Source organism: Phoca vitulina, unplaced genomic scaffold (assembly GCF_004348235.1).
Source record: "Phoca vitulina isolate PV1807 unplaced genomic scaffold, GSC_HSeal_1.0 scaffold8, whole genome shotgun sequence".
NCBI classification, from domain to species: Eukaryota; Metazoa; Chordata; class Mammalia; order Carnivora; family Phocidae; genus Phoca; species Phoca vitulina.
In genome coordinates, this window is record NW_022589711.1 from 70,339,776 (window position 1) to 70,359,188 (window position 19,413).

General features: G+C 41.8%; 1 protein-coding gene across 7 annotated transcripts in view; it reads left to right on the forward strand.

Annotated features, from left to right (window-relative positions):
- The window catches only part of TNIK (TRAF2 and NCK interacting kinase), a 383,893-nt gene that overhangs the window by 257,411 nt on the left and 107,069 nt on the right, over positions 1–19,413 (forward strand). For all 7 annotated transcript variants that reach the window (XM_032407214.1, XM_032407215.1, XM_032407217.1 and 4 more), the window contains 5 exons: positions 331–441; positions 3,892–3,982; positions 6,301–6,431; positions 17,159–17,213; positions 19,200–19,278. In XM_032407214.1, coding sequence (XP_032263105.1) covers positions 331–441; positions 3,892–3,982; positions 6,301–6,431; positions 17,159–17,213; positions 19,200–19,278 — 467 coding nt within the window. The remainder of the gene's footprint in view (positions 1–330; positions 442–3,891; positions 3,983–6,300; positions 6,432–17,158; positions 17,214–19,199; positions 19,279–19,413) is intronic.

Here is a 19,413-nt window from a genome sequence, read left to right on the forward strand (position 1 = left end):
AATTGCTGGATAAAAACACAGAGATATTCTCAACTACATCTGAACCACCTAGCTGCCCTCATTTTTAAAAGTACTTAGAATATGGGGATTTCCCTCAATTTCCAATTATAACTTTCAGGTTGGAAAATTAAAAATCATCTTTCTTTTCCATCACTTTGGAAAGAAATTAAGATATGAGTTTATGTTTTCTACACTGTCTTATGATCACTTCTTCTTTACAGGAGTGGTATTCTAAAACAGCCAACTGGAATGACTTATGCTTTCTTAACTCAGCCCAGTGAAAGCTGTGAAGTATAATTATAATAATGGCATGTTTGCTTCCTTTGCCAGTTGGTGATGGAATTTTGTGGCGCTGGCTCTGTCACTGACTTGATCAAGAACACAAAAGGTAACACCTTGAAGGAGGAGTGGATCGCATACATCTGCAGGGAGATCTTACGAGTAAGTGACAACGTGGAGTATCTTGGGAGGTGTTGAACTTTCCACTGACATTCACAAAAGTATTGCAGATGTTTGTAAAGCATTATTCTAACAGTGATGGTGGTAGTGGTAGTTTTGGGGTCTGCTCGCAAGAAGGTGAGAGCCATTCTGAACAGGCCATGTGCGCTCTCATTTGGAGGGCTAACACTGGGTGACTTCCCTTAACAAGGGATTCATTTCCCACGATATTTCCAATTAGAAATCTGATTTTAGAGCATAGAGATAAGGTCTCACTTAGGAAATGAATTTTTTAGAGGTATTTTGATTACTCATTTGAATTTTCCATTTGTGAAAGTTTATGACGAGTTTAAGGGTTGCGTGACATTTACCATTTTAGCATATAGAACCTAGTTTAACTAATTTTAAATTTAAAAAAAAATTCTTTAAGACTTTGTCAGTTAAATTGATCAGAATAGCTGGATGAGACTAAGTCTGTTTGTCCAGTTTTGCCTACTGATCTCAGTCAGGCAATCTGGACAATAGTGTCATATTTACTGAGCTCAGTTCAGGGAGAAGAAGGTAACTGGTCATATTTTAGTTCAGTCAGACTAGTTTAATTATCTCTTGCTACTGATATGGAGGCTATTGTGTGTTCACTGAGCATTCTTACTAGATGTGCTTGGCAATCTATTTATACGCTCTGCCTTCTTAACCTAAGGGAATAAGTTAAAACTATTTTCATGATGTGTCCAAGATACACTTTTGAGAGACAGATTATGTGCTGTGAATGGATGGAGGGATGGATAGATGGGTGGATGAAAGACATTAAAAATATTCAAACCACATAAGGCAAAAAAAACAACAACGAACAGAAAGTGAACTTTAAAAATAACATTTATAATAGCATAAAAGTCAAATACTTAGAAATAAACATACAGAAAGATGTGAATGACTTCAACACTGAAAACCACAAAATATTACTGAGAGAAATTAAAGGAGACCTTAATAAATGGAGGTGTATACCATTTCACAGATAAGAATACTTAATATTGTGAAGATGTGATTTCTCCCTGGTTTGATCCATGGTTTCATTGAACTCCCCATCAAAATCCCTCTAGGTATAGCTGTGGATATTGACAAGCTGAGTTTTCAAACATTATATGGAAATGCAAAGGGCCAAGAATAGCCAAGGCAATCTTGAAGAAGAAGAATAGAGCTGGAGGATTTATGCTGCCAGTTATTGAGAGTTATTATAAAGCTACTAAGTAAATAAGACAGAGTGGAATTGTCACAAGATAGACAAATGGCCAGGGGAACAGAATCAAGAGTCCACAAACAGACCCACTTCATCTGGACACCTGATTTATGGCAAAAGGAGCACTGCAGGGCATGGGAAAAGGGTGCTTTTATCAGTAAATAGTGCTTGGTCAATTGAAGAGTCATGGGAAAACATGAAACTTGATACCTGCTTTATACCATATCCAAAAATTAATTCCAGCTGGATAAGAGATATAAATGTAAAAGATGCAAAAAATAAAGCTCTTAAGAGCAAACATCGGATAAAACGTCCATGGCTTCGGGTGGGCAAAAAGATTTCTGATACAGAACACAAGACAAAATTTGAGCAGGAAACAAGGAGGTATGATTGCTCCTTTCCTTCAAATCTGACATTTATTTTTGAATGTTGAGGTGCTTTTGTGTAAACTTCATTTGAATTTCTGACTTAGAATTTCACTCATTTAGAGAAAGCACAAAGGGTTATTTAGGCATCCAGACGACCCAGTGGGGCCAAGAATACGTTGGGCCTCCAGGGCTGGTTCTGCAATATACCTTTCTGCTCTGCTGGGGAACCTTGGATGGGGAACCCTGGGGGTCAGCCATGGGCTCTCCAGGGTTCTGAAAGCAGCAGGATGTTTCACCTGATGACTCTCTCAGTACCTGATTAGAATGTGTGAAAACAGTGTTTTCTGCTTTCTTCCAATACATTTTCCCAAAAGATACTGGCATTTGAGATAAGGTGACTCATTGGAAGGGACATTCAATCACAAGAAGTTTCAGAGATAACCTTCCACGCATCACACGATATCATTAACTACAATGTTTGGCTCACTTATGTGCTCTGGTACCTGCTTCCAACTGCTTTGCTAGTGAAGGAGTGTGAGGATCTTCAGTCCCTCTAAGTATTCATGGGATGTTAATATGTTGTAAAACCATACATTTTACTCTGCTTGATGTCTACCTTGAGCTGAACTGACTAGAGAGGAAAGGTAATTTTTTTAAAACCCAAACCAGTGGTTCAATTTCTCACATGGTTTGTGTTTACTGATCTTCCTGAATATACCCATGGATCTTTTCTGGGCATCCAGATTCTTATGCTGAGTTTTTTCAACAAAAGAATTTGGATATTATTTTTGTTTCTTTTTGTGTCAACTTCATCTTTCCATGCCAGGGTTTTTTCATTATGGAGGAAAATTAAAAGTACAGAAAATTATAAATAATAAAATGACAATGCTTGAGTATACAGTACCTTAATTAGCAAGTATTAGCGTAATATACTTTGCTTCAAGACTCCAATTTGAGATTTTTTTAGGTTATACTTTGAGAAATGTATCACTACCTTAGAGCAAGTCCATAGATTTCAGAACTCACACCACAAATAAACCAGAGAGAGAGTAATTCATGGAGAAATGGAACACAGTCAGTTTTGGATGTCATCAAATAATTATTTCATACAATGAACACAAAGTCACAAATATCATAAAGCACTAAAGATGATAGTTATGGATGCCAACAAAGGAAATAGAAACTGTTGTTTTCTTTTTTTAACGTGAACCACGTTGGCTAAAGGCAAAGGGAAATTTCTTGTCTGGTCTGAAAAAATACTTTATTGTGCTTAACTAAAATTATACGATATAATGTAACTTTTAACTATTTTTTTTTCTTCTAAGTTTTTATTTAAATTCAAGTGAGTTAACATAGAGTGCAGTATTGGTTTCAGGAGTAGAATTTAGTGAGCAACTTTTAACTCTTGAATTCAAATATTGCTTTAAAAAAAAAGTGGAGGACTTAGTTAAATCAGGTTAGTTTTCTGTTACAAACTAGCAAAGGCAGGCAGTCCTCACTTTTCATAGTACTGTTAGCTAAAACTCGTGCATGCCAGAACCACATCCTTGTTCTCATGGGTCCGTGCTACATGAGATCACAGCTGATATGCAAGCAGTTCAGTTAATACAGCAGCATGCATTGCAAAGACTGCTTCTGTATGTCAGTTGCCATTGATCAATTGCCTAGTTTAGAACCGCACTATACACATGTGGAAGACCTGAGTATGATAGTGAAAGTACCAAAAAAAAAAAAAAAAAGTATCTCTGGGTGAGTTTGCATCTTTTTTGGATCATTGACAACCCAAATAATTTATTTGCATCTTGGCTTATGTTCCCGTTAACCCTTCTCAACTCTTTGTTACTCCAGGGGCTGAGTCATCTGCACCAGCATAAAGTGATTCATCGAGATATTAAAGGGCAGAATGTCTTGCTGACTGAGAATGCCGAAGTTAAACTAGGTAAGAACAGAATCCAGTGAGCCTAGGAATTGAAGGAATTGATAGGATTATTTCAACAGCTGGTTGGTTTTGTTGTTGTTGTTTTATTTTGTTTTTAGTGAATGTAAATTTGTCACTACGAATTTGGAGGTCATTGTACTAAAGAATGAAAAGAAAAATGTTTGTCTATTTCAAAACATTTTCTAAAAGCACCTGAGGAGTGAACTGGTATACAACATGGCAGACAGAACCATTTGCTTAATACATAGAAATAATTGAGGTTTTCTTAAGCAAAAACCCTTTAGATTAGAAGTGACTGACCTTGAAATGGTTTCCTATATCTCACCGTTTGTTGACTTTGTTGCTGCTATAACAGAATGACCCATTTTTTACTGAAAAATATCCACAGTTAGACATATTTAGAATAATGAATCCCTGCTATGTTCCCATATGTTTTAAGTTATATTTACATCAACTTCATTATTACCTAGGGCACCTGTACAAAAGGGGTGTTCAGTATTCAATTTTGCATGCATGCTGGTTATCCTACTTCCATTTGCTGGAGTTATCAGTGAGGGAACCCTTTTCCTTGGTGCTGGGACTGTCCAGATAAGGTAGAGAATCTCCACATGCTCCACAATCTCCACCTGCTTGGTGTCTATGAGTAAGAGCACGAATCGACAGCTATCCCTAGGATATGCAATTTGTCATCTAGAAAGGAGTTATTGGCCATATGATTGTTTATTTCCAAAGAGATTGAAATACATCCTATGTTTATATCCCAAACATTTGCTCTTGCCTTTTTGTTAAAATATATAATTTCCATTTTTTTTTCAGCATTTGGGGCCAAACTTTCATCTCATGAATATTCCCTTTTATTTTTTTTTTTAAGATTTTATTTATTTATTTGACAGAGAGAGAGACAACGGGAGAGGGAACACAAGTAGGGAGAGTGGGAGAGGGAGAAGCAGGCTTCCTGTGGAACAGGGAGCCCAATGCGGGGCTTGATTCCAGGACCCTGGGATCACGACCTGAGCCGAAGGCAGCCGCTTAAGTGACTGAGCCACCCAGGCGCCCCATGAATATTCCCTTTTAAAACAAAAGCATAATTACTTAAGGAAGGCGTGTGTGTGTGTGTGTGTGTGTGTGTGTGTGTGTGTGTGTGTGTATACATATGCCTAGATAATCTGTCCTCAGAATAGTCACTCATCACTAATTAACAGTCACTTGTTGAGAGAATATTATGTCAGGCCCTGTACACAACACTTACATCACAGCAACTCTATGTAAATATCATCACCCTCATTTTATAAATTTGGAAACTGAAGCTTAAAGAAGTTGATCTGCTAGCCCCAGGTCACATCACTAGTAAGTGGCAGAATTGGGTTGCAAACTTACGCAGTCTGACTCCAGAAACTTGGCTCTTAACCACTTTCTTTGTATCCCCTAAGTATTATCTTTTATGGTAAACAAGCTGGCTTTTGATTTAACACCTGTGTTTGGCCCCTACGGACCCTTGGCTTAACCAAATACAACATTTTGGACTTTCCTCATTGGTACACTTTATCCATTTATACATGCACTTTAAAAATAGACATTCAGAATAGCTAAAAGGAAGAAGCAACCCAGTTGGCCATCAACAGATGAGTGGATAAACACAACATGGCACTTACATACAATGGAATGTTATTGAGCCTTAAAAAATTAGGAAATGCTGACCCATGCTCCAACATGGATGACCCTTGAGGACATTATGCTAATTGAAATAAGCCAGTCACACAAAGACAAATACTGTATGGCTCCGCTTATATGAGGTACCTGTAGTAGTCCCGATTTATAGAGACAGAAAGTAGAATGGTGCTTGTCAGGGGCTGGGGAGAGGGGAGAATGGGGAGTTATTGTTTAAATGAGTACAGAGTTTCAGATTGGGAAGATGAAAACGTTCTGGAGTCAGATGGTGGTGATGGTTGCACAACAATGTGAATGTAGGGACGCCTGAGTGGCTCAGTCGGTTAAGCGTCTGCCTTCGGCTCAGGTCATGATCCCAGGGTCCTGGGATCGAGTCCCACATCGGGCTCCCTGCTTAGCAAGGAGCCTGCTTCTCCCTCTGCCTGCCTCTGTCTCTCTCTCTCTGATAAATAAATAAAATCTTAAAAAATATATATATATATAAAAAACAATGTGAATGTATTCAATGACACAGAACTGTAGACTTAAAAATGATTAAAATTATAAATTTTGTGGTATGTTTATTTTGCCACAGTAAAAAAAAAAATGCACATTCGTTTTATCACCATATAAGGATCATAGACTTTATTCATTTGTCTTCTCTTAAATAGTGGACTTCGGCGTCAGTGCCCAGCTCGATCGAACAGTGGGCAGGAGAAATACCTTCATCGGGACCCCTTACTGGATGGCACCAGAAGTCATTGCCTGTGACGAAAACCCAGACGCCACATACGATTTCAAGGTATGACGTCTTCATTTTCTCTTCATGTGTCTTCATTGACTCACGTCTCGTCCTGAGTCTTGCAGTGGGAGAATTCTCACGTGCCTTTGGGCCTATGATTTATGTAATCCAAAGGGAGAACTGAAAAGCATTATTTGTACTTAAAATGATAAGACACTCAAGTGAGAATCTTTTCCATGAATTCACCCGTTTTATCTGATTGCCTCTTCGTAAAAAATGTTGAAACCGTTTTCTCTATTCTCTTGAACTTACTCTTGTTTCTTATTAGAAAATAGATTTCTTATGGAAGGGTTGAATCACTATATTGTACACCTGAGACTAATATTACACTATATGTTAACTAACTGGCATTTAAATAAAAACTTAAAAATAGACAACAAATTTCTATTTTGATTATAGTTTAGATTTTTAACTATATATATATGTATATATATATATATATATAACTATATATATATGTATATATATATATATACATATATATATTCTGAGAGCTTTTTATGTTTAAAAAAACCAATCTGTTGTCTTGGGTCATCTTTTTCTGATTAAGAATAGACTTCCTCATTTCTCCATTGCGCAAAGTTTAATTATTGAAGTTCCTTTTCAATGAGAGCAAATGAAACAGGTTGTTGGTAGCTACTTCATGGTATTTCTGTAGCCTATCATGCTGTTTCATTGAAATTTGATTTGTAGCTTGTTACTTTGTATGATAAACTGGCAATTTGCTAATAAATTCAAAGCAGTGTTTAAGTAGATGGTGACAGTTGTCCCCTTCTCCAGGAAGCCCCCTTCTGTTCCATTCTGCTAGCCAGTAATCAAACATAATTTGGGGTTACTATCCCATTGGTAGCTGCAATGTCAGGTGACATTGTTGTCATGAATCGTGGCTGAAAGTTGAGACGTTAAAATTGGAGGCAAATGGGATGTAGGAACTGTGGGTTTTCAGTGCGGTAGATGAAGAGATATGCTGTGGTCTTTGTGTAGACCACAGCACAAGCTTGGGCAAAATCTGATACTACCTAGGCTGGTTTCACAGGTGCGTGGACTTTTCACCAAAGGATTTTAGTGGTCACCTCCACTTGCCCTCCTCTTGCAGATAGGAAATTGAAGCCAGAGGCCTTTGCAAGTGCACACCAAGTTACTGGGCTTCTCAGAGTTGGGACTTGAACCCACATCTTCCAGCTCTCTTTTCAGAATATTACCAATATATTACCCTGCTCCTCTATGATGTACTCCTATATAAATCTCCAACTTACCCACAAAACAGCTTCCGAACAGTATATTTGAAGAATTTCTCTTTTAAAGAACATTTTTAGTTCTCCACATGTGGGGTTATTATTGAAATCAGGTCACAAAGATGCAAACATTGCAATATCTTCGGGACCCAGTAGCTCAGGGCATTGACAAAATGATTGGCCTCTTTGGAGAAATGCAAGCTGAAAGTCTAAAACCAAAATAATCTCCTGTAAATGTCTTCCTTCTCTCAAAGTTAGTCACCGTAATAATCTGACAACAATCTGTCTGAAAACAGCTGCCGAGTTAAAAATTAATCTCTCGCCAAAATAAATGTCATTTATTTAAACTGCTAATGATAAGCATATTTCAATAATTTAATTTGCAGATCCCTTCAGAGGAGCCACTACAAAATATATGTCCCAGACCAGATATGTGTATTGTAATTGGCTATAAGTAATTCTTCAAACAATAGTTATACTTAGCAAATGCTAACTAGTTTGCTTCTGGACCACAGATATTTCTGACTGCTTTATAACACACCGTGGAGAATCAGGGTGTTTCACACTTTTACCCTTAGTTTAGCCTTCTAACTATTCTGAGTGGCTGTACTATATGTGCGACTTCTTTTCGGTGACATAAAATAGGTCCCTGTGACTTAGTTGTTTTCAATAACATAAAAGAGGACTGACTTCCTTCTGGCAAAGCCAAAGCTTAGAATTATACTGATATCTTGGTCCTCCTTCCTCAGATTAAGGCTAAGGAATATAGTTTGGGATCAGTGAAAGAATTTAGAGCCCAATGAATAATTCTAGGTGTGGACAAACCCTAGTGTATGAGTACCCACGGGGGGGTGGGGGGGCATCATGCTGCACAGGGTGATTTCAGAGGTACTTGAAGGTCCATGTGACTATACAAGTATCCTGAGACATTAATAAACTGAAGATTAATTTCTGTATCTTTTATTAAAAAAAAATAAGGAATCCTGAAGAGAGATAAGTTTCGCTATATTAGTCATTTAGACCTTAGTGAGAATTACTTTGTTAGGATTGTTATGAGTGCAGGTGGTACGAGAGGAGGAAGAAGCCATGGCAAGAATATGAGCCTCACCAGTCATTGTCATGGGTACAAGAACGGGCAGGACAAAAGGGTGAATTAGGAAGACTGGGCAGATAGGAAGGTTTGAGTGTTCTTTGAAGATTTATTTCAGCCGCTTCACACTTCTACAGTGGACCAGAGAGGCAGCGATTCTGGAAATATAATCTTTCTGCTTCTTTCTTGGCACCAGATTTTATCCTTTTTTCTGTTCACCATTCTTAGGAATGTAGTCTGTCACCAGGAGACAACTTGACAATATGTTGCCTTTTGAAACCATTTCTTTATTCACTCAGCACATATTTATTAAATACCCACCACGTGTAAAGAATGAGCCAAGCTGCATCTGTACATGCAGTTTCTGACGCATAAGTTCGTTTGCAACCCCGTCCAAGTTTAGGCATTTGGTACTGTGCGTCCGTTTGACCCAGCGTATCTCCCAGCCTCAGAAACATATGTCAACACTTTGTGCTCTCATGTGTTGTAGATACTTGCCACCTAGGGGGTATGTTTGCAATAAAAGATGACTTGAAAGCCACCAGGCTTTGTTAGATTTGACAGAAGCCCTTCCTTGAAAATAAAGACCAACATAAGAGAAGAATATAGTTTTGTTTTATTATTTGATTTATTATTTATTGATTATCAGCTGCTATTTGAGATATCTTGAGATGTCTACTATTTAAGATGTCTTCAAAGACTGCTATAGATTTTTCTAAAAACTACAGTAATTCAATAAAAGAAAAGCCTCTGTAGGAAGGTAGTCTGAAGAGCTCATGCTTTTCAGTGCAATTTGGTTTTGTCTGATACTTACCAGGCATGGTAAGTACCTGATTGAAAATAACCCCTCTCCTAAGTAGGAGCATCAGAATCTCATATGCCTGGTGTGTTCACTTTCCCCTAGAGGCCCTTCATTTCTTGTTTTCAGAAATTCTGTCAAAACACTTCAAGGAAAAGGAAAGGTTTCATTTTTCTGATAAGTATGTGGGGCAATAATGGGCGCTTTCTCATTTAATAACAAGCATTCAAAAGATTTAAAATTAATAAAACTGTTCAAAATTCCTAAGCTGTTTAAATTGTTATTTTTTGAAATTTGAATTCCCATTCAGATGGGAGTTGTCAAGTGTTTTATAGTCCTATGTATCTATTGCTTTAACAGAACTACTCACTAATGAAAGTTCTCTGCAGCCAAATTCTCAGCAATAGGGAACTGGTGGACTAAGGCCAAGAGCATCTGGCCAGTGGAATATGGTGCAGCCATTTAAGCCATGGGGCAGCTGAAGCTGGACAGATCCCAGGATAGAGTGTTAGACGTGAAGAGCAGCTCACAGTATATATAATACACACAGTCTAGTCTTACTTGCCCCTCCCGGGTGGGAGTGGAGAGCTTCAAATTTTTATTTTATGTGTTTTTATATTTATATATATATTTTTTTATTTTATATATTTTTCTGTCCTGTCCCCCCCCCATAAGCTGACCTTGCTTTTATATTAAATTAGCAAAGTAAGAGAAGTCCAGTAAAATGGCTTAGCCCCTCACCCGCCCCCCGAAACTCCCCAATCCTCTGGCCTGACCTGCACTAATGTTGTGTATTAGTCATCTCGACTCTGCTTATGAGACTTTGAGCACAGGTGCCATGGATCATTTGCAGCCATAGGTGTGTCCTCCAGGCTTGGGTGGTGAGTGTTGTACTCGGGCTGCAGAGCGAGCACTCATGCTCCCGTGTTACACATAATTGGCTTTAATCAGGCAGGATGGAAGGAGAAATCTCGACCAGTCGGGCGTCAGCAAGATTCATACAGGGTGTGATGCAAGAGGACAGTGTTCAGATTGCAGAATGAGATTTACATCCTCAAGCAAGGCCTGGCCTCTGACTACTGAGAGTCAAACAAAACCCCGCCCCCCCTTATTCAGAAGGAGGGAAGGATGATAGAGATACCATGTTATTATCACCAGTAAGAAGCTGAACTTGCTATTAAACGCATTCCTTGTGGCTCTGCATTCCCATCCACCTAAGAGTCCTCGGTAAGACACAGCAGTACCCCCTCGGCCCCCTCCTGCGCGTCCCCAGCTGAAGGTAATAAAGCTATTCTAACGTTTCCCCTTGGGTCAGATAACAGATGTAGATGAACGAGGCACTGAAGATTCCTGCTCTTAGTTTGTTTTACGTGGGAAATGGAATTATTAATCACTGCCTGTGCTTGAACATCCTCAGTGACCCTAAGTGACTCGCCACCTTGGCTCTTTGTATGGAATGTAGAATATAAGTGTATGGCCTAGTGAATCAGAGTGAAGCTTTCGAAGTCAGACAGGATGGTTTAAAATGTAGACTTTGCCTCCTGCTTGCTTTGTTACCTGGGGAGTTTATTTAAGCCTTCTCAAGCCTCTATGAAATGGGAATAATAAATCATGTATTACAAGGTTGCATTAGAATAAAGTGAGCTAACGTATATAGAGGAATGAATTCGCTGCCTAACACTTGGTAGCTACTCAACATATGATAGTTGATATTTAGTGTTTGTGTGTCATAGGAAGGTACTGCTATTTGGGGCCTTTTTTTTTTTTTTTTACCTAAAAAAGCCAACAACATCACATGAGCCAAACCTCATATTTGTCTTACACACCTTTAGTTGTCTGCTTATGTTGAGTCAGAATCTGCTTCTCCATAACTTCTACCTCTAGGTTGAGGTGCTTCTCTTAGGGCCCACACCCAATAAATATAATTTCCTTTTTCCAGCTGGAACATTTCCACAGAGAGAATAACAATAAGTCACAACAGAAGGCTGTTTTCTGGTCCGTGAGACTTGGTAGAGTCCACCATCCTGGTCATGCCTGTTATTACGCTATTGTCTGTCAAGTCTAGACTACCTTGCTACCCTCTGCTTTGGGATAATGGCGCTAGCACTCAGCGAACCACATTTCTGCCTGTCCATCTGGCTTCCTGTGAGGCTCTGCCGGGAAAGGGAGACTGCGAGGCTGGAGGAGGCAGGATGCGCCCTTTCCTTTGGCTTCCTGTAAGCCGCCCGCATCATCTCGGTGACTTCTTTGAGAGCCGTGAAGTGACAGAGCTCACTGCCCCCGTCCCTGACCCCGGTGTGCTGGCTGCCCTGCCAGCCAGTGATAACGATTCCAGTGTTTATGAAATACCCACTATTTGCACTGCATGGTGTTAAGTGCTGTGTGTGTGTGAGTGTATATATCACCTTATTGAGTTCTGGTATTAACCCTGCAAGACAGGTGTTCTCTCCACGTTCTAGGTGAGGAAATGGGCTCCGAGGAGTTAAGTGGCTTGCAAGCTAGTTGTCAGAGCTGAGAGTCAAATCTAGGTCTGTCTGTCTAGCGTGAGCTCTTTCTGCCTCTTCATGCACACAGAGGGGAGGGGGGCTCTTTACTGTGCCCCCGTAACCCTCTCTTTTCTGTGTGTGATTGGTTGAGCCATCTGGAAGTGTCCTTTTCTTCACAGGTTGGGCAGCCCAGCCCCAAAAGGAATGCTCTTTCGCTGTGTTCAAGTGGCCTGCATGCCAGTTGACCCCCCCCCCCCCCCCCCCCCGCCCCACCAGCAGAAGCTGCGTGCTTGCCTCTGGCTTCTCAGAGGCGCTAGAATTTGTCTCTGTTCCGTTTGTAATGCACACAGGACTGGGCTATTCATCATGCCACAGGCCAGGCTGCACAGCGCCTCTGGAATAATGAATTACCCAGCTCCTGCCAAAATGAGGCACACCATGGCCACAAAGGAAACTTATCTCTCCCTGACTCTCTCCCCATCTTGTTCCTCCCTCTTCCCTTTCTCGTCTCCTGTGATCTGTCTTGCCAGTTGTAATTGGAACATTTTCTCCCGTATTTAAGTTCTGAAGTGTCTTTGGGACTTGCTAATGTATCCAAAGGCTTAAAACAAGTCCCGTCAAGGACGTTTATTGCTGTTTAGCATAGGCAGTTAAGCGTAGCTTACAAGCAGCTCTGGGTATATATGGCCAGGAATATAAATGTTCCTTTTGGAAAAGAGGAGAACCTGGGGGGGATATATATATATATATTTATATATGATCCTAATGGTGATATCAAATGAGGGCTTAAAGAAGAAGCAATTTCTGGCCTCGTCATGTGACAGAGGGTACACAGGACTTGGGATGGTGTGACCTTTGGTTTGAAGGGGTTGTTTTGGGGTTTGGGTGGGGAAGCTGCCTCAGAGGGGATCTGAGATGATGTGTCCTGAATAAGAGAAACCTCTCTCTTCACTGACTTTTCCTGCTTCCTGTGTGGTAAAACCAGGATCACCTAACAACTGGGACCTCTCCATTTTCCTACTGTCAGAATATGTTCCCTCAAATTATTGCTGTATATATATTATCACTAAGAACGCTTCTGGTTGTTCTTATGTCTCTTACATCATCAGAAGTCTAGAGGCAGGCCGTCCAGGTTGGTATAGTGGCTCACTGATGTATTCAAAACGCAGGCTCCTACCATTCTGCCCTGTCATAATTAACTTATTGACTTATTGCCTCATGGTTGCAAAATGGATGCTGTAACTCTAGATATCATGTTTTTCTTCAAGGCACTATGAAGTGGGAAAGAGTTGTCAAGACACTAGCTGTATTTGTCCCTCGTATCAGGAAAAACAAAAGCTTTCCCCGAAGCTCCCGGAGGATGTTCGCCTGTGTCTTATTGGCCAGAACTACGTCCCATCCTTACCTGCCCTCCTTAGCTGCAGGGAAGTCTGGATAAACAAGCTTAGTTTTCCTACACTCTGAGAACCGCACTCTGTGCGGTTAGCCAACAAACGAGGTCTGCCACAACCAGAGAGAGGGGACACATAGAAGACTGTATTGGGCAAGCACAGGCAGTCCCACCTCACAGTAGAGAAGAAGGAGATTCCTATGCCGGAGCTTACAGTGCGCCCGAGACTGTGCCAGGCAGCAGACCTGTGCACATGCGTGTTGCAGTCAGCTCTGTTGTACACTGAGGAAGCGAAGCTCTGAGCAGGGTTCTGCAGGTAGTTAGGAACCTGGCTTTGAATCCAGGCCCGTCTGACTTCAAAGACTATTCACGCTGCCTCTGCGAAGTGGAGGCCAGTTTCCTAGCACTGGCTTTTGGGGTGCCTCGCTGAATCTCAGCACCTTCGTTGCATCTCCAGCACCTTCAGTTACCTGTAAACGAATTAGGAATTTGGAACAATTCTTTTATGGGCCCCTCATAGGTTTTATTTAAAAGATGAACACTCAGGTTTTTATGTCGTGATGACAGTTAAAAGAGAAGTGGCCTGGGAGGCAGGAGACACAGCCCTGCTCCAAACCCGGTGCTGAGTTGCTCTGTGGTCTTGGGGACGTCCTTTCCCCTTGTCTGTGGAATGGAAGGTTGGAGGTGCCCTACGAGGAGTCCAACAACCTTAAGACACAAGTTTTGCTCCTTTCCGTCGTGGGTCTTTCATCTGTTCATTCATTCAACGATTATTTCTTAAGTGCCTACTATGTGCTGGGTGCTGCTCTAGGTACTTGGAATATACCGGGTAACAAAACGAAGATCCCTGCCCTTGTGTACCGTATGTTCTATCTAGTCTGTGTGCGCTGGGGGCAGGGGACACAAACAGTAAACACAACACATTATAGATTAGGGATGAGTAAATTACACAGATGTGAGAAGGTGATTCGTTCTCTGGGGGACAAAAGTGGGAAAGAGAACAGGGTCTGGTAGGGCCAGGGGAGACATTCAGGGGTCTGCACTGAGAACATGGCATCTGAGCGAAGACTTTATTACGGAGAGGAGGGTGTCAGCCAGCACACAGTTAGGGTCGTGGCTGCAAGCGGAAGGGATAGCTAGAGTAAGGACTCGGGGGCAGACGTTTGCCTGGATTTTCTGCGCGGTTTTTCCCCAGCTGAGGACTGGCCTGGAGCTCTTCTCACCCCAGCCCTGTCATTTCCTTACGGAAGTGTTGGCCTTCAGTTGGCTTTCAGACCAGCTCAAACTTCCAGGAGTTGAAGGCCACTTAAATTTGACCCTGCTGTGGCCCTTAGGGACAGAGAGCCTGGCCACCACCTCTATATTTGCACCTCGTTGCACATGACAGAAACACTCAATTTCTGGAGATGCAGGGAAAATGGTAGAACCACCAAGTCCTAGAGATATTGAAATCCTATCAAAATAGGACAGCCCACCATTTCCAGACTATTCCTGCTGTGTTTCCTGTTTAATGCCTACTGCACCGTGAGTGACTCAGTGTTTTTGTCGTGTTCTCAAATGACTGTCTGTGTTAATCAACCCTAAAACCCCAGGTCCTCGAGACCTGTGTTTTCTGCTCTACCAGTTACTGCTCCTGGGTCAGCCTGTAATAGTGGCCTGGGCCTTCCCCATTAGCTGCAGAGGGGCCTCCCTAAGCAAGGCCAGGATTCCACAGGAAAACTCAGTCACTTGCTGGGCTGTGCAAACGTGTGTGTGTGTGTGTGTGTAATGACAAGAGGAATGCATCTTGAAATATAACAAAGAGAAAGGGTAAGAGTTGCCTTCTTGAGTTGTGTTCCATGCAGAGAAGTGACTTGGGATCTGAGAACAATGGTGTTGTGCAGGTGTGTTATTATCCCAAGTTGAACTGAGAATGTGTATCATGTGAACAGACTGATAGGCTCATGAATTAAAAGAATCTCCCCTTGGTCCTCGTACAGGCTTAGTGTGTGCCCTGGCCACCTACTCTAAAGTAGATATGACGCTTCAGGCAAGAGGCTAGACCCCCCCGCAGAAAGCCCCCTCCATGTATGTGTGGGTCTCTGTCCAAATACTGAACAGGGCTGGGTGTCACTCACAGGATACTGAGAAGTTTAGTTCTGGGTAATGGCTCAGCATGGATTTCATAGTCCCTTTTCTAGGTGTATCTCCTTTCTTGTGGTCTTGACATTTGTTTGATGGGAATAGCAAGGAAACTTAACTTTAATCTCTGTAATCTGCATGAGGTTACAGGAGAGAATTTGGAATACCATGCAAAATGCTGGATATATTGAAAATGAAAGGAGGATGAAAGTCTTCATCAGGATTGTATGCCATTGAACCAAATTCCACATTGTGTGTCCTTACCAATCTGCTGGGGCATTGAAGCAGCAAGCCTCTCTTCTGGGGTTTCCTAACCTGGTTTCTCCCTTCTTTTGATTTGCTCCCTCCTGTGCAATACTTGGGGACAACTCAGCCATACACACAGAGTGGAAGAGAAGCATACTGCTGCAGCTGCAGATTGCACAGGCAGGGGTAAAGGCAGTAGTCTAGAAAATTCTGACAACAACGTAAAAGTCAGTCTTACCATAAGAAAGAATATAAGGGTACAGGCTCTCTGTTTTACATATTGTCTACTTAAAAGATAGGCGATATTGTTCATTCATTCAGCAAACATATCAAGCACCTCCCATGATGCCTGGCTCTGTCCTGGGCACTGGAGATCTATCAGTGAATGCCACCACCCAAAAGTTTCCCTGTCCTCATCTTATTTGGTTAAACCATCTGAAATTGCTGTCTTTGTAGGTCAAGGCAACCCACTAAATATGCATCTACTATATGATTCAGCCATTCCACTCCTAGGTGTTTACATAAAAGAAATGAAAGCATATGTCCATACAAAGACTTGTACATGAACGTCTGTAGCAGCTTTATTTGCCGTAGCTCCGACTGGAAACACTCCAAGTGTCCGTCCACAAGTGAATGGATAAACAAAGTATAGTAAGTATATCCACACAATGGACAGCAGTCGGCAGTAAAAAGGAATGAAGTCCTACTACACACTGCAACAAGGCTGGACCTCAATCCATTATGTTCGCAAAAGAAATGGAATGATTTAATGTCTATAAAGTTGCAGAAGATGCAAACTAATCCATAGGGACAGAAAGCAGATCGGTGGTTGCCTCGGAGCAGGAACTGGGTCAGGGGACAGCAAGGGCAGGAGGGGAGACTGCAAAGGAACAAGTGCAACCTTTTGGGGGTGCTGGATATATTTACAATGTTAATTGTGGTGATGCTTTCACAGGTGTATACGTCTCAAAACTTGCCAAATGATACACTTTAAAGATAAGCAGTTAATTATATGATAATTATACCTGAATAAAGGTGTTAAAAACAGTCCAATCATACCAGTTTCGTATGGTTCGATCCATAGATAAATTTTGGTGATCAATTAATTTTTAAAACCTCATATTCATTTTTCACATATTTACTGAAAACCCACCATGTGTCAGATCATACCGTGAAAGACACTACCCATGAAAAGAAAAAAAAATAAATAAAAGGCTGCCCCTGCTTTTAAGCTTCGTGGGTGAAACGGGTTTGTAAAGGAATGGCTTTCCTACAGGGAGCTGTGGAGCAGTTACCTGCTGAAGCAGCTTATTCTTTGTTGCTGCATTTATGCATGTGTGTGTGCCTTCGTCTCTTTCAGAGTGACCTGTGGTCTTTGGGAATCACCGCTATCGAGATGGCAGAAGGTGCTCCCCGTAAGTACCTTCCTCTGGGTGAGATCTGTTGCTGGGCTGCTATCTGCAGGTGCCGAGCCTTCTTGCCCGTGCCAGGGTAGCTTTCCTTCTGCTACGCCAAGCCCGGCGTGGGTTCGAGCTGGCATATTTAGAAAGCAAAGTCACCTTAGCTCAACCAGGAACCCATTCATTTCAGAGCCATGTGAGGATCCTGTGTTTAGAGAAAAAAAGAAAGAAAAGGGAAAGGAACTCGGGGGTTCTGGTTTGTTTGACAGATTCCGCGCGTCGTTTATTCTTGAACTGCTCTTTACCTAACGCAAAACGGGGGCCAACCCACAAAGTCTGTAAACTCCAACTTAACAAAAGTCCAGAACTCATTCTCAATGCGCGAGTTACGCAAACTCTTGTACTCGGTTGCTCTCACTCCTAATATAATACTGCTGTTTAGATTTTTAGGTGGGAGGCCGAGCGGCCAGGGCTCCGGCCATCCGGGGAAGGTCTGAAATGTCTTGCGCTCTGGAGCGTGGGTGCTGCAGAGCGCCTCCGCCAGGCGCGTGCTGGCCATGACCTTGGGCTCTGCGGACTTCCTGCAAGAAGCGCAGCTCACCAACGGTCCGGCTGCTGCAGCAGCCCCCAAGCCCCGCCCCACCCCACCCCCTATTCAGTGTCCTAGCATGGCCCGCATATAAGGCAGACCTTTTTCTCGAAGACACGAGATGCCTTCGTAGGCAACTCTCACTCCTCAGTTCCTCCGCTTGGTTTCCTCAGGCGGCAGGACAGTCTAGCACACTTCCACCTACCTTGTCTGCCTCTCGCTTTCACTCCGATCAGACTTGCAGAGCAATGTGACAGCTCCGCCAACCTGCCCTGGCCCCCTCCCCACTGCCTCTCAGGCAGAAATTTCCCCTGGAACTATTCTCATGTGGTTAGTGCAGCCTTGGCGTCCGCTTTCCGGAGAACCTGAACCCAAAACGGCCCCCTTCTGTGCATGGCAGGTCGTTTGGCTCACACGGCTGTTTATCTTCACGTTATCATAGCCTTTGTATTTCTCACTCTAGAGTTGGTGGAATTCATCCGTAGCATGATTGATTTGGAGTGTTTGTTGACAACATTCCCCTCATTGGCAATGCTAATAGGCATTTATGAATCCAAAAAATCATATATTGCAGTCTGAAATATTATCCTCATATTATCATTCTTGATGAGTAGTAGAGGGGGCTAAAAATAAACTTCTACCCACAGAATCTTTTAGCTTTCAGGGAGAATATATTCTTACTCTGGGCACAAAGGAAAAGATAGCCCCGGAGGTTTAAAAAGTAAACTAGTGAAATATTTTGATTAAAATAAGAATGCATGAGTGCTTTCTCTATAAACCATAATGCCATGTTTACAGGTTGAGATATTTTAATAACTTTTCTACCAGACCCTCTTTGCGTCGATCTCTCTGTTCTTCCTGGGGCCAGTGAACAAACAAACAAACAAATGAACAAAAAACAGAAACGAACCTGTCATGAAACCTGAAAAGCCATCAGGATATTTGGAAATACACAGAGGAAAGTGTTCTGGTCGAGTGCTATATACTCTAAAAAATCTATGTAGATAGCATTGCATGTATATGAGCCTTCAGTGTATAAGAAATAGACCATCTATCTTTCATTTTATGACTTAGGCTTTTGCTAATTAAAAATAACCTACCGTCTCCATTGTAGTTTTTATCTTGATGTTGTTTACTCTGAATCTGAGACGGTTATTTATAGCAAAGCAAAGGCTTTGACGCTTTAACTTAGCTTTCTTAAATATGGAGTAGAAATAGAAATGTTAACAATGTCCAGTTGAAATGCATATTTTATGAGACTTCTGTAATTAGACATCAGCTCTCTTAAATGCTCAACACGTAGAAGCTTTGCGATCTTCTGGCTTTGCTCACTGGGCATGTGTGGCCTCAGAGCCATTTGGCCTGGGTTTGGCCTCCTAAACTGAGCTGGCCCTTGCTTTGGTCTCTTGCAGCTCTCTGTGACATGCACCCCATGAGAGCCCTCTTCCTCATCCCCCGGAACCCAGCGCCTCGCCTGAAGTCGAAGAAGTGGTGAGTTTGGTCTTCTTTGGTGCTTTGTCGATCCAAGGGCAGGGTTTTCCTGCAATGCTCTCTTGGAAGAACTCAAATCCTTAGGTCCAGCTGCATGATGAGACCAACATATACTGAGACCTGGTGAGTGATTTT